This window comes from Mastigoproctus giganteus, chromosome 1 (assembly GCF_048544385.1).
Source record: "Mastigoproctus giganteus isolate SK-2022 chromosome 1, ASM4854438v1, whole genome shotgun sequence".
Lineage (NCBI taxonomy): Eukaryota > Metazoa > Arthropoda > Arachnida > Uropygi > Thelyphonidae > Mastigoproctus > Mastigoproctus giganteus.
The window spans coordinates 203,152,258-203,167,147 of NC_143575.1; the positions used below are offsets into that span (position 1 = coordinate 203,152,258).

At 36.8% G+C, this 14,890-nt stretch overlaps 1 protein-coding gene across 7 annotated transcripts in view; it reads right to left on the reverse strand.

Annotated features, from left to right (window-relative positions):
* The window catches only part of LOC150091454 (protein still life, isoform SIF type 1-like), a 1,372,582-nt gene that overhangs the window by 578,074 nt on the left and 779,618 nt on the right, over nt 1-14,890 (reverse strand). For all 7 annotated transcript variants that reach the window (XM_090375616.1, XM_090375656.1, XM_090375640.1 and 4 more), the window contains one exon: nt 7,578-7,721. In XM_090375616.1, the coding sequence (XP_090231742.1) occupies nt 7,578-7,721 (144 nt within the window). The remainder of the gene's footprint in view (nt 1-7,577; nt 7,722-14,890) is intronic.

Sequence of the window (14,890 nt, forward strand, 5' to 3'; positions counted from 1 at the left end):
CAAATTACAGTGTCTGGAGACTAGGCACCAGCGAGGTGATCTGATAGAGGTGTATAAAGCCTTGAATGGTTTAAGCATGCTCAATGCTGATGGGATTCTTCCTCTAGCTCAGAAAAATCACCTGAGAGGGCATAAATTCAAATTGAGGAAAGACAGATGTAGGATAGACGTGCGGAAATTTGCCTTTAGCCAGCGGGTGGTTGGTTGGTGGAACAGACTTCCATCCCTTGTGGTGGAGGTTGATAGCCTAAATAAGTTTAAGGCTCAGCTGGACAGGTATTTTGAACGAACAGAGGGGTGAAGTGGAAGTGGGTTTTTTTTTTTTTTTTTTTTTGGCTGATGCTGCATAAGCTTGCTTTCTTGCATCAAATGCCTCTACTAATGCTAATGCTAATGATTTTGCACAGACAGCTAGTCAGAGCAATAGAACGATAATTGGTGGTGACTTTTGGATCCTTTCCTGGCTTAGGAAAGGCAAGAACAATTGCCTTTCGCCAGGAGTCCGGAAACTGCTCTTCATTAAAGATTCTGTTATACAGAAGGGGCAGACAATCCATAGATTTTGGTGAAAGATGTTTAATCATTTGATAATGGACGCCATCTGGTCCAACAGCACTTGCTTTGGAAAGAGCGAGGGCTCTTTTCAGTTTCTGAATAGTGAAATCCCCGTTGTAGGGATAAAAGCAATTAGATTTAAAGTTAAGTGCCCGTTTTTCGATTTTATGTTTCAGGACCAGGAACTCTGGGGAATACGAGGATGTTGTGGAGATGTTAGAGAATGTTTCCCCAAGAGCATTGGCTATTGCAGTTGGATCTGCAATAGCGCATCCATTATAATCTATGATTGAAGAAGGGTGGGATGTATATTTTATCTTCATTTTCCGGATTTTATCCCAGACTACCTTAGAGTTGGTAGACTGGTTAATAGATGATGTAAAACGGATCCACGATTCCTTTTGACTCTGACGACGGATATAGCGTGCTTTGGCTCGTGCACGTTTGAAGGCTATAATGTTGTTCGTGGTAGGATATCGGCGAAATATCCCCCACGCTTTGTTTTGAGCCTGTTTTGCTGCTGTGCATTGTGAATTCCACCAAGGTTTGGGAAATGGTGGAAACCGGGCAGATGTTTTTGGAACAGCGTTCGCAGCTGCTTGGACGATGATTTCTGTGATGTACTTTACTTCATCATTGATCGGCTCCTGACTGACTGTACTGAGGTCAAAATTTGCCTGATGTTGGAAGGCATTCCAGTCACCCTGATCAAACTTCCACCGTGGTTACCTAAAAGGAAGACATGGTCTCCCACTGTGTAACAAGGTTATCACGGGGAAGTGATCACTTCCGTATGGATTCTCCTCCTCCACTTCCCAAGTGAGTGAAGGGAGTAGAGAAGGGGAGCAGATAGAGAGATCAATGGCAGAAAAAGTACGGGTAGGCATGTGGAAGAAGGTGTTTGTTCCAGTATTTAGAAGGGAATCATGTCATTGAGCATACGCTCTATGACATTGAGCATACGCTCTATGACTCGTATGCTCATGTCATTGAGCATACGCTCTATGACTCGTCCCCTTCCGTTGATGTTAGCACTACCCCACAGGGTGTTATGTCCATTCATATCCCCAAGAAGTAAGTAAGGGGGAGGCAACTGCGTTACAAGATCATCAAGGTCTTCCTGGGGGATGTCAGTCCCAAGTGGCAAATAAAGAGAGCAAACTGTTAATATTATAAATCCCACCGAAAGGCGAATTGCAACAGCTTCCATGCTTGTTGTAATTAGCAAGGGCTGAACTGGGGTCTGATTGCCGACGAGGATAACCACTCCTCCATGAGCAGAGCCATCCGCAATTCTATCCTTTCGAAAAATGGTGATGTTGTGCATGGTGGGATCGTCATTTGCCTTTAGATATGTCTCCTGCAAGCAAAAGCAAACTGGCTCGTGCTTTTGCAGGAGGGCCTTGATGTCATCAATATTTCGCCGGAATCCACGACAATTCCATTGTAGGAATTTAGTCATTATTTTGGCTTGGTGGGTCCATCAGGCGGCTTCCGAGGTGCTGAGGGCTTACTTTTATCAGCCTTGGGTTTATCTTTTTTGGGGAAGAATGGACGCTGTCCCGTGTCCATTTCTTCCTCCGCAAAGAGTTCCAAGACTGAATCTTCGGGTACCTCCTTCTGCTCGACATCCATGTTTTCTTGGGTTCTGGGGGGGGGGGGGGAACTTCCCCTTTCTTAATCTTTTCTTAAATAATTTCCTTTGTTGCTTGTGGAGCGTTAGGAGGTACTGATATAGGAGTGGCAGCTGATTGGTTCTTCTGTGCAGGTTTTTGGGAACTTAAAAGATAACGCGCGATGGGAGTGAAAGACTCCTTTGGAGGAATGGTCATGTCCGTCTGAGTTCCGACGGAACATCTCCCTGCTACCTTCTGGGCGTAGGTAGGTTTGTTGATATTCAGGGGTTTCACCGATTTCCTGGCCTCCTGGTACGATATATTTATCTCTGCCTTCAGCCGTTGAATTTCTTTTTCTTCTTTCCACCTCTGGCATGCTGGTGAGTAGGCCGGGTGTTCGCCTTCACAGTTAATACAGGTGGGTTTTGCGGCTGAACATGCTGTTGTTTCGTGGTCCTTTGCACCGCATCGAGCGCATGCAAGGACTCCACGGCAGGCCATTTGAGAATGTCCATACTTCTGGCATTTAAAACACCGTAAAGGGCTCGGAACGTATGGACACACTGAACAGTTGATGTATCCAGCTTTAATCTCATCAGGAGGTTTAGGAGAGTTAAAAGTCAGGATAACGCTCCTGGTTTTAACAATTTTTCCATCCCTTCGCGCAGTAATTCTCTTGACGGCAATGATTCCTTGTGGTTTTAATTCGGAGCAGATTTCCTCCTCGGTTACATCGAGAAGGTCCCACTCCAAAATGACACCTCTCGATGATTGAGTGTTCTGTGTGGTGTCGCTGTTATGGTTATTCCTCCGATTGATGTTACTCGGAGTAGATGTTCAGATTGCCTGTCATTTTTAGTTTCAATTAAAAGGTCTCCAGAACGAAGCCTCTTAACTGATTTGGGTGAACCTGCTAACCTGTCTAACCCTTTTTGAATAAAAAAGGGCGACATTTTACCAATCAGTGTTTCATTGGTAGAATGCATGATTAAGAACCTTGGGACAGGCCCTGATGGTAATTCGGTTCGCTGCCTCTTTTTAGCAATAATGCTATCTGCCTCTCTGCCTAAATTTTCAGATAGGGACCGGATTGGGGCCCCCGAAGAAGTAAGTTTATCAGGATTCATATAGTTTTTTAAATTGTTCAGTGCCCGGGCTCCCCACCCACCACGGAGCCCAAAGGGACGCCCACTACCCGGCATGCAATAAATGCGCTCGGGAGTGGAACACCAGGGCTACCCAGACAATATACCCACACCGCCGCCAGCCTGAATCCTGTCCCTCGGACCATGAGGGTAGGGGCGTGGCATTGACACGGTTGACCCTCGCAGGCGAGCCTACTAGCCGATTGATCCTAGCCGGGTCTTCCAGGACCATCCGTCTTGTCGAAGCAGGGGCCAAAGTAGTGTATTGAAGCTGGGCCCCTCAACCACCAGGATCCCCCTTTCCGAATTTCCACGGGTCGCAGCACACGGCAAACACGCCGGATTCCATTGATGTAAGCCTGGAACCTGGACTGTGGGCGTTGGATCTCAGTGATGCTAGTCTGGAAGTCCAGCAGCGTCACTGGGAGGTTCCCTCACCACGTACAGATGCCCACGTCAAGGGGACATTATTCTGAAGTACTGCTTAATTTTAATAAAATTAAATTAGAAAAGCACTTTGCTTATCTATATGCAGAACGAATTAGATTAGCATTAGTAAAGGCATATGATGCAAGAAAGCAAGCTTATGGAGCATCAGCCAAAAAAAAACAAAAAAAAAAACCCTTTCACTTCACTCCTCCATTCGTTCAAAATACCTGTCCAGCTGAGCCTTAAATTTATTTAGGCTATCAACTTCCACAACAAGGGATGGAAATCTGCTCCACCAACCAACTACCCACTGGCTAAAGGCAAATTTCCACACATCGATCCTACATCTGTCTTTCCTCAATTTGAATTTATGCCCACTCAGGTGATTATTCTGAGCAAGAGGCAGTATCCCATCAGCATTGAGCATGCACAAACGATTCAAGGCTTTATACACCTCTATCAGATCACCTTGCCGGTGCCTAGTCTCCAGACACTGTAATTTGCAAAAATTAAGCCTTTCTTCATAAGAGCAACCCTTCGTTCCATTCACTAACCTTGTTGCCCTTCTCTGTACTTGTTCCAGCAGCTCTACATCCTTCTTGAAATGATGCCTCCACACCTGTATACAGTACTCAAGGTGCGGCCTGACCATTGCCTTATACAATGGAATAATCACCTCCCTATCCCTGCTAGAAAAATTCCTGTGTATCATTGGTAAGACACTATGAGCTACTCTTGCAGCCCGTCTGCACTGCTCAGAGAACTTCATATCTGCCTGCACAATTACCCCCAGGTCCTTTTCATTCTCTACCACTGTCAGTGTAGTACCACAGAGTTGATACGTTGCTCTGGGGTTGCTGTTTCCCATATGTAGTACTTTACATTTGTCAATGTTAAACTTCATTTGCCACCTCTCAGCCCATCTGCTCAACCTTTCCAGATCCTGTTGCAGCAGCATAGCATCAGTAACATCCTTAACAACCCTGCCAACCTTTGTATCATCTGCAAACTTGGACATTAAGCTTGATATACCATCATCAATATTATTTATAAATACAGAAAACAACAATGGACCCAACACTGAACCCTGAGGGACTCCACTAATAACATTAGTCCATGATGAGCAGTGTCCATTAATTACCACTCTCTGTCTTCTGCCACTCAACCATCCCTTTATCCATAGCAACAATTTGCCACCAATGCCACCCTGCTCCAATTTGTGCAGCAGTCTTCCATGTGCAACAGTATCAAAAACCTTTCTAAGATCCAAATATATGATATCAAAGTTATTCCCTGCATCCAATTCCTTTGTGACTACATCATAGTATCCAATCAAATTGGTCAGGCAAGACCTTCCCTTAACAAAACCATGCTGTGTCTGAGCTATAACTGAATTCTTGTCAAGATGATCCTGCAGTGCTTCTTTAACCAGTGCCTCCATTAATTTTCCTGGAACAGAAGTTAAACTCACAGGTCGATAATTACTTGTGTCAGACTTTGATCCTCCTTTGTGAATTGGGATTACATTTGCACATCTCCAGTCTGTGGGTACCTCCCATGAGTACAAGGAAGCTCTCATAATTATGGCTAATGGATTGCTTACTTCCTTTGCTGCCTCCTTTAATACAACTGGATAGATCCCATCCGCCCCAGGTGCCTTTCTTGAATTTATCTTCAACAATTTCTCCTCCATTTTATTCTCAATTATTACAAGATCATCTAGCTCACTGCCAGTGTTTACTCCATCTATGGCATTCCCCTTCTTGAATAACTCCTCATGTGTGAATGTAGATGCAAAATATTGATTTAGTTTGTTAGCTACCTGAGCAGGATCATCAACAGTTGAACCATCGATATCAAGTGGACCAATCTGATTCATCCCCTTCCTTCTAGAGTTTACATAAGTAAAGAACTCCTTGCTGTTTTTTTTTGCATCCCTTGCCATAGATTTCTCGTAATATGCCTTCGCCTGCCTAACCTCCTTTGTAACTTGGTTACAGATCAACTTATATCTATCATAAGCTTCTGTGTCACATGTTAATTTATATGTATCCCATGCATTTTTCTTCTCTGCCATATGTCTCATTAGGTCATCTGACATCCATTTAGGCCTGAACCTTGAACAATACTTCTTAGTTGTTATGTAAAGCCTAGTAGCTTCCAAGATAATTTCTTTGAATGTTTCCCATTTTGAGTTTGCTGTTGGTAACATCATCAGTTGGTCCCACTGTATAGAATTTAAATACTATCTCAGACCATCGTAGTCGCCTTTACGAAAGCAATAACCCTTCCCTTTACCCCCGATGATGGTAGTTACCTCCTTGAGTAAATCCCACTTCAGCACACTGTGATCACTGCCACCTAGTGGTTTCTGTATCGGCAGATTCTTAATGCATGAAGAATCACTACTGATAATCAAATCAAGAGTATTACTCCCTCTTGTTGCTTCCCGAACATGCTGATTTAGAAAACAAATGATTTAGATACACATATTTGGATTCAGTTTTCATAAAACAAGCTACTAATAAACAAAAACTTGCAGAAGAAAACAGAAAAATGTTTCTGTCACTGATCTAATTTGTCAGCTGTTGCACTGATGGGATGCCCAGCTTCCCATCATCTATGTGTATTTGTGAACAGTGCAGAAGAAATCATTACAATAACCTCAAAACTTGAGATCGATAATATTTGAAAAGACGTTTGTCTTTTACCAGTAACTAGTGGCTAGTAACCTATTCTATAAAAAAAGCATTTCAATAATACAGTCGATTCCGGTTATTTGGGACACATCGGAACTAGTGCATATTTGCCCGATTAAGCGGCTGCCCCAATTATCCGAAGTTTCACGTAAAAAAAGTTAAAAAAGCAATGGACCCCGCGTAGACAATTGGTTCACTGTACAATCAAATCACGTTATGATGGAGTCACCGTAGTAAAGTACCGTTCACTATACGATGTGTAGTAAGCGCCGGTCATTGTGATCACATTTGTGAATGATTCTAATCAGCGAAAATAGGATGAATATTATCCCCAGGCTATAAAAGTAAAGATATATTAAGCAGAAATTTACCCTTTATTACCTTACTAATTAAAAAATTAAATGATACCTGAAAATCGGAAGAATATACGTGATAATCGGAATAATTAATATTTACTGCAATATGTACATACTAACTAGTCGACATTTCTATTCACTGACATTTGTGGGTGGGGGTTAAAATTTAAAACAGCAAAATGATAAGCAATCAATAACAAAGTACACAGTGCACACAAATTGCAAGTAACACAATATGCGCAAGTGAGAATGGAGTAACAAGTTACGAAGCTTTAAAAATAGGAATGAAGAGACAATTATGAAAATTAATTTTTTATATGATTGAAGATGTCATGGAAGTGTAAACACATTTCACCATAATAACCCACAGAATTCCAGCTGTCGATTTTATTGCAAATTCAATAAGATCGAGTTTACTATCCGTTTAGATAGATTGCACTAACAGAAAAGCCCAATAAACAGGTGACTGCTAATTGTTTTTATTGTTTTATGGTTGTGACCTCCAGAAATCCGACCAAAACCACGTGGTATGGTCGGAGACAATCGTAGGGTAATCTCCAGTGCTGTGCTCTCCTGCCCCGATTAAATGGCATGTTGTCCCAATTAAGCGAAGTAAATCCTGGCTATTATTTTGATTGGGTTCTGTTTTTTTAAGATTTGCCCCAAATAAACGGCTGGCCCAATTAACCGGTGTCCCAAATAACCGGAATCCAATGTATAAACTTTTTAGCCAATAGGATGCCAGAAAGAGTAGTAGTATTTTTTACTTGAACTTACAGATTCAATTTCCTTTTCTAAACGAAATATTTCTTCTTGCAACAGATGAAGAGTTCCAGTTTTTCCACGATGCCGAGCAAATGCTGCAGCACATGCACAATGTATGCTATTAATCCAGTTTTCTAGTTCCACTTGACATGGAGCCTGAAAGTAGTAAATTTGGTAAGTAAAAATTATAAGTTATATATATATAAAACAAATTATTTTTTTATTTTTTTTTTTTTTATGGTGATACCAAACACAATATTGTTGGTTGTAATATATAATACTATGGTTGTGCAACATAAAAAACAAAACCAAACCAAAACTATTGACATGTTGACGATTAAGGAACCAAAAGAAGTTTCTTGACTGAATTTGAATTGCTGCAATTCACAGTTTTCAGGAAATATATGGAAAAAGATTCTTTGATTCTCTCAGAAAACAGATGCACAGAAAGAGAATACAGAGAATAAGACAAGTTAGTTGGAAGAGTTTGGAGTTGTACCAGCAGTGTATCCTAGCTAGTGGAACACATATTTCATAATGGCTTAAAATAAAGTGTACACACAGACACACAGTGCCCATAGAATTATATGCAGAAAAGACCTGCAGCAGAAGTCAAATATTTATGTCAGAGGAAGCAAAATGTGGTTGTGAAAGAGGAATAAGCATTTAGCAGCGAAGGAATACCAAAATTTACATAGTTACCTTAATGTTTATGTTTATAATTTTTTTTTTTTTTTTGCTGCAAAAATGAAGCAACATGTATTCTTGATCCAGGGTTAAACATCTACAGAAGGAATGGACTACCTATTTTCAATTCATTTTAAATCAAATATTATATTATTTGTGGGAATAAAATTCTTCAATAATAATTGTTCAATAAATTAGTTAATTATATCTACCAAGAAATACTTTTTTAATTAACATTTTAATTTACAGAAGAATTAGACAGAAAATAAAAATACAAGTTTCTTATAAAAACACAAATTCCAGTTAATTTCAACAACAAAAAGAAAAAAAAAAAAAAAAAAAGAAAAAAATTTTAAATAGTGTAATTGTGTAACATATATTGTTAAATAGTGTAACATATAAAAACCAAATCTGAGAAAGAAACTGAATCTATTAAGCTTAATTACAAAATAACTGTGATTATCCACATTTCCTCACATTAAATTTTTCCAAGGATAACTGCAAAAAAATGAAAGATTTAAGAACAAAAGATAAATTATATCATTAACATAGCCTTTAAGAAACAGAACTTACCCTGAGGTAAGTTCTATTTCAAAGCTAAGTTAATTACATATTTTTGTACATATAACATTATAGCAATAAATTTATCACATTCCTTGGAACTTTTAAGCTATACTAAAAATGCATTGTATTTTTACAAAAGATATAAAAATTGAAAAGAAAATTAAAATGAAAAGAAATGAAATCTAGAAAAAAAATTCCATAGTATTTTGGAAAGTTTTTGGGTTTTAATAATAATGTATGTCATATAATGATTAATGGTTAATGGGCCCCATTAACCATTAATCTCCACAGGGAGGCAGGAGCAGTGCCTTTTGGTGGAGTAAAGGTTAAGTTAGTACAACTAACTAAATTAAAGAAAAAGGTTCTTTTCTTCTTCTGAGCTCTCTTCTTAGTGCTTTTAAGAAAGTAGAGCTATTTAACAGAAGGGTTTAATAAGTAAGGGAGAAAACAAGGAAAACGCAGTCACTCTAGAGAAAAATGCTCTTTAAACGCACAAGAATCACTTGGCCATGGGGAAATGCTTGGAACCCAGGGCACTGTAAACAGGTGTTTGTGAAATAGTATTACATGCTGCAGTTAGTAAATCATTTTGATGTATTCAGAAACACTTGTCAGGGATTCTGTCTGAATAATTTTTTCATCTAAGGAAAAAATTATGATGATTTGTATTTTTTTTTTAATATGACATACATAAATTCCATTTCCTGTGAGTTTGTATGGAACTTATTGTTTTAATCTTGGATATCATCAAAAAATGATCACAATTAAGATCAATGGCTGACATTGATTCAGTGAAAACATACACATGAGTAACCCAGCCATATATTCTGAACCCTATTTTATAGGGTTCAGAGTGTATGGCAGAATTGAACAATTTAGGTAGTCACTTTTACACAATTTGACAAGGTGAGTGTGCTGTAGGTTCATATGATGCTACATGTGGGTACTAGTATACTGTCTAAAAAGTATCCATTTTGCTTGTATAACCATTTGATTCTGTGTTTCTTAGATGATTATGTCCTCATTCAGAGATGACATGTTTGGAGGAGCTCAGAGTTGCATAAGGGGTTAACCTTGACACAAACACAACTGAAAACTGAAAGATTGAGAAGCACTTCTTTGAAAAGTATATGCTCAGATTAGATTTCCCTGATCATGTTTGGTGAATTGGCAGCATTTTCTAGACTTCTGAATGGAAAATGTGACAGTTTATTCTGGCTGATACATTAGTCTACTGTATCAGACTAATGTATCGAAATAATGGCACCCCAAACAATGGCACATTCGAAATAACGGGACATTGAGATCGAATGTATACATACAGCGCAGATATCTTGCAGTGCCGAAAAAATAAAACGGCAAGTCACGTGATTACTGTATTTGTTTACGTTCGCCATTTTCAAAATGAATTCTGTACTGATATCACAGGTTACACCGCTATTTTACATTTATTTTAAATTAAAAATCCCTCACTATGGCTCCTAAAGTTAGAGGTTTCAAACAGAGAAGAAAACAAGAACAACATTAAAACTTAGTGAAAAACTATTACATTAGGTTCATCCAGAATGTTAATTCATATAACTATGTGTATTGTGTCTGTAAATTACGTGTTCTCTGCTCAATTTTCCTGTTTTGCTGGACGAAAAACCCAAGTTTCTGGGGGAAAAAACCTTACTATCTATACCCAAGATCCAATAACTCAGCCACTGAGTGAAAAATGCAAATAAAAGTTCCTCGCATTATCGACGGGATTCAAACTCAGGCCTTTTCCACCCAGCATGGGGAGGATGGTGATGATACCACTATGCTACACATGCAGATTAAACTTGGTATAATAAAGAAAATAGAATGGGCCGTAAGCAGAATGGCAGAATACAACATTGATTCATCAATATGTTTGTTTTTTTATGTGCAGTTAATAAAATTGGCATTCTTAATCTCTCTATTTCTAAATTAGCCTCATTATTTCTGCATTAAATACATTAAAAAAAAAAACTTTCTAGATAATGGAAAAATTGAAATAATGGCACCTTGAATCCCTGAAGATGCCATTATTTTGAAAGTCTATCATACTTTGCATTTTGAAAAAAATTCACTTATGTTTTCTCAGAAAAGGGTATTTTTAAATCATTTTCTAATGCTCACTTCACAAATGTCTTCTATTTGTTTCCATCATCCTGTCAGGTTGCTTCAAAACTCATGAAAGGAAATTTGATTTTGCATATATTTTTATTAATTTTGGCAGAATCTGTGCACTAAAATTATAAAAAAAATGCTACTTTCACCGGACTTTTATATTTAAATAAATGTTGAAAACACAATTAAAAAGGACAGTGATATAAAGCCCACTAAACACTCACACCTCATTTTAAGTTGAGTCGTCTACGATGTTAAGTTTAAGTTAAGTCATCTACGATGGATCAAATTTCCAATTATTTGATTTTCTTGCAGATCCTTCTGCTTTAAAACATCCAGCAATAGTCAGCCATCATGTTGACATTCCACCTTTTCTGGTACCTCATCTTCATGTCTTTAATTTCCTCGATTTTCTGAGAAGTTGATGTGGGAGTGTAAAAAAGGTACCTTGACACTCATGTTGCAGCCCAGCTTCTTAAAGTTTGCGAATTTTAAACTACAAGATATTTTAAACTACAAGATCTTGTAGTTTAAAATTTTAAACTACAAGACTACAAGATATTTTAAACTACAAGAATATATTCTTGTAGTCTGAATCCTTGTTGTTTCCTAAGAAGAGTTCTCAACAACAGACCTGAAGCTAATCAATGCCCGCTTTTCTCTTTTATTCATAATTCCGTCAAAATCTTGGATACTCATCAGTTTGTGAATTTGAGGTCCAAAAAAAAAATACCTTGTTTTAGCATCTTTTGGGTGATCACTGGGAATTTAGTACAAAGGTAGTTGAAGCAGGCACCTTCCTAAGGTAAAGCTTTCACAAACTGTTTCATCAAACCCAGTTTAATACATAAGGGTAGAAGGAGGACAGTCTGGGGTCTACCGGTGGTTTATGAACATGTTCTTTAATCCAGGCAACAAACTGCCCCTCTTTGGCCAGACCTTGACATCCCACTGCTTACTCCTTGCCCGAATGATCCACTCCAAAAAAGCAAGGCATTTTTGTGTAGCTGTATTGCTGTCCAAGTAACATGCCTATCACTTTGAAGTCAGTGCAGATCAAACAATCATGTTCTTCGTATTTAATATTTGTCAACAACTTAAAATTCTTCAAGTTCCATATGTTTCTTTCAAATGCACAGAGTCAGCTACTAGAATTGACTGATATTTATTTCCATTATGTGGAAAAAACAAATAACATTTCCAAAATTAACATAAAATCCAAGTTAAAAAGAATTATTAGTTTACAAATATTGAAAACCATGCAGAATGGTGTAATGAATATAATATCAAAAATGATGGATAGCACTCAGGGGCAGGCATTCCAAGGGTCCAGGAGTGCACTGCACGTGGGCAACAATGTTCAAGGGGCACCTGAAAACATGAAACTTACATATACATATGAAGAAAATTTTAAGTATGTCATATTTTTCTGAATATGAACATGTTATTGAACTTTTGTTTATGTGTGCATAATGCTTGTTTACTCTAAAATTTACCGCATAAATTAACCCTTCAATACTTGCATGAGGTCCAGACTCTAGCTTTTTTTTACATGGCTGTACTTTCTTGGTCAAAAAATTTCCAGAAACGCTGTTCACATTTCTAGGAAATTGTGCAGGACTCATTTGTTTGTTCCATTTATGAATGGAATTTTGAGGGGAAGCTAATCCACTTAGGAAGATGGCCCAGCTTGTTCCTGCCTTGGGTCTATATAAGAAAAGCTAAGTTATGAGATTTCTACCTGTGGAGAACATGCAGCAGCCTGTGGCGATAACCAGCGATTGAGTGGCTACTTCATTGTTTTGCTTGAATTGAAGTGACATTCTGCTAAGATTTTCCACTGTGTATACATTAGCTGTTATTCGATAATGAATACTGAAGCTGAATTGTTGGTCAGGGCATAAATTTTTACTAATAATAGTGATTTTGAATAGCATTGTCATTGTGGTGCAAAGGTAAGTTATTTTTGACACCATACTATAACTCAAGAAAAAAATAGAGTCAACATTAATGTCTGCAAATGTCGCTGAAAGGCAACAGAAATAAATCATTTATTCAGATCCAATTCATCATTTCTATATGATTTGGACACTAAATTCTTTTTCACCATTCATAAATTTTATTACTTTAAACTCATGTCCTTATCTTGCAAAAATGATTTTTTCAATGTATATCTACTGAGGATTTTTTTTATTTAAAAATTAACTTTAATTTCATATTTTAATAGAAAATAATGAATAATGTATTATTGATCTCATTTGTTTGATTAGTGAGGCATAAGGGGTCTCTTTCAATGCACATTTATTTATTTTGATTGTTATTATAAAAGCATTAATATTAAATTTGGTAAAATCTAAAATTATATTATACATGGTGTCCGGATTTGAAATACAGAAATTTCATAGGCAAATTCTGCATTTAAATATGAACAGATAATTCCTCTTGCAATGGTTAATGAAACAATTGTGAAAATCATTTCTGAAAAATTTCAAAAGCCATTCGTTTTGTTAGATAGCCCTTTCAAAGCCACTGGTAGCATTCTGGTATCAGACGGTAGAAAATTGTATGTCCATTTCTGATAGCACGCGCAAACATTTATTTTTTGCACCTTTTTATAACACATTTTTTATAAAAATGTTGTTAATGTTACTTAAATTCTTACATTTCTAAAGAACTTTTAAAAAAACATAATTTTTACTTCAAATAAAGCAGATATAAAATATGCCGGTACACATGAAACTAAGCATTTTAGAAAAATTCAGTATTTCAAATCTGGATAGGCTGTATAAAAAAAAAAATGTCAAACAGTAGTCAAATATAGTAATTATCAAACAGTGTCAGTACATTATGAATTTACTTAGTGATAACATGGCACATATTTAATTTATTAATTACTTATTATTAATTGTATACTATTTTATTTTTTTACAGAATGTCAATTTTTAATATAATTCATTATTAATTTCTTAATATTTAATGTAAATATTAAATTTCTTAGTATTTAATACTTAATATTAAATTCATTATTAATTTCTTAATATTTAATCAAGACGGATTAATTATAAATTATTTCTTTCATTCTTTAAAAATTAAATTGTCTAATCATACAATTACTTAATAAATTTATCTTTCACAATGAAAAAATAATTTTTTGCTAACATTATATCACAGATGTTCAATAACAAAAAGAAATTATAGGTTTTTTTTTTTTTTTTTTATAAAAACCCCAAACACAAGAGGTATTAGAACCTATAGCACTTAGTACCATGCATGGGTTGGGGGTTCCAGTCAATATCTAGGAAATTAAAATCCCCCATTATAAGAATTATAAATTAGAATTAATTATAAATTATTTCTTTCATTCTTTAAAAATTAAATTGTCTAATCATACAATTACTTAATAAATTTATCTTTCACAATGAAAAAATAATTTTTTGCTAACATTATATCACAGATGTTCAATAACAAAAAGAAATTATAGGTTTTTTTTTTTTTTTTTTTTTTATAAAAACCCCAAACACAATAGATATTAGAACCGATAGCACTTAGTACCATGCATGGGTTGGGGGTTCAAAAGACGAAAGAAGATATCTGTTGACATTAGACTTGAACTTCTGTAGACTAGTTTTCAGGAAATACATATGAAGGAAGGTTGTTCCAAAAAACGGCACTTGAATGAATAAACAAGGAAGATGAAAAGTTGGTTCTGTGAGTTTGAAGTTGGACAGTAAATGGATGTTAGCTGGTGGCAGCATGTGTTCGTACTGTTTTGTAAGAGAGAGCGGGAATTATAGAAGCCACTTCAGAAGAACAGTGCTCATGAAAGTATCTGTAGAAAAGGTATGCAGCACAAACAGTATGTCTATGAGACAGAGTGGAGAGACTCTGTTAGAGATGAGTGATTAATTAACCTAACTGCCCTCTTCTGAATGGAATCT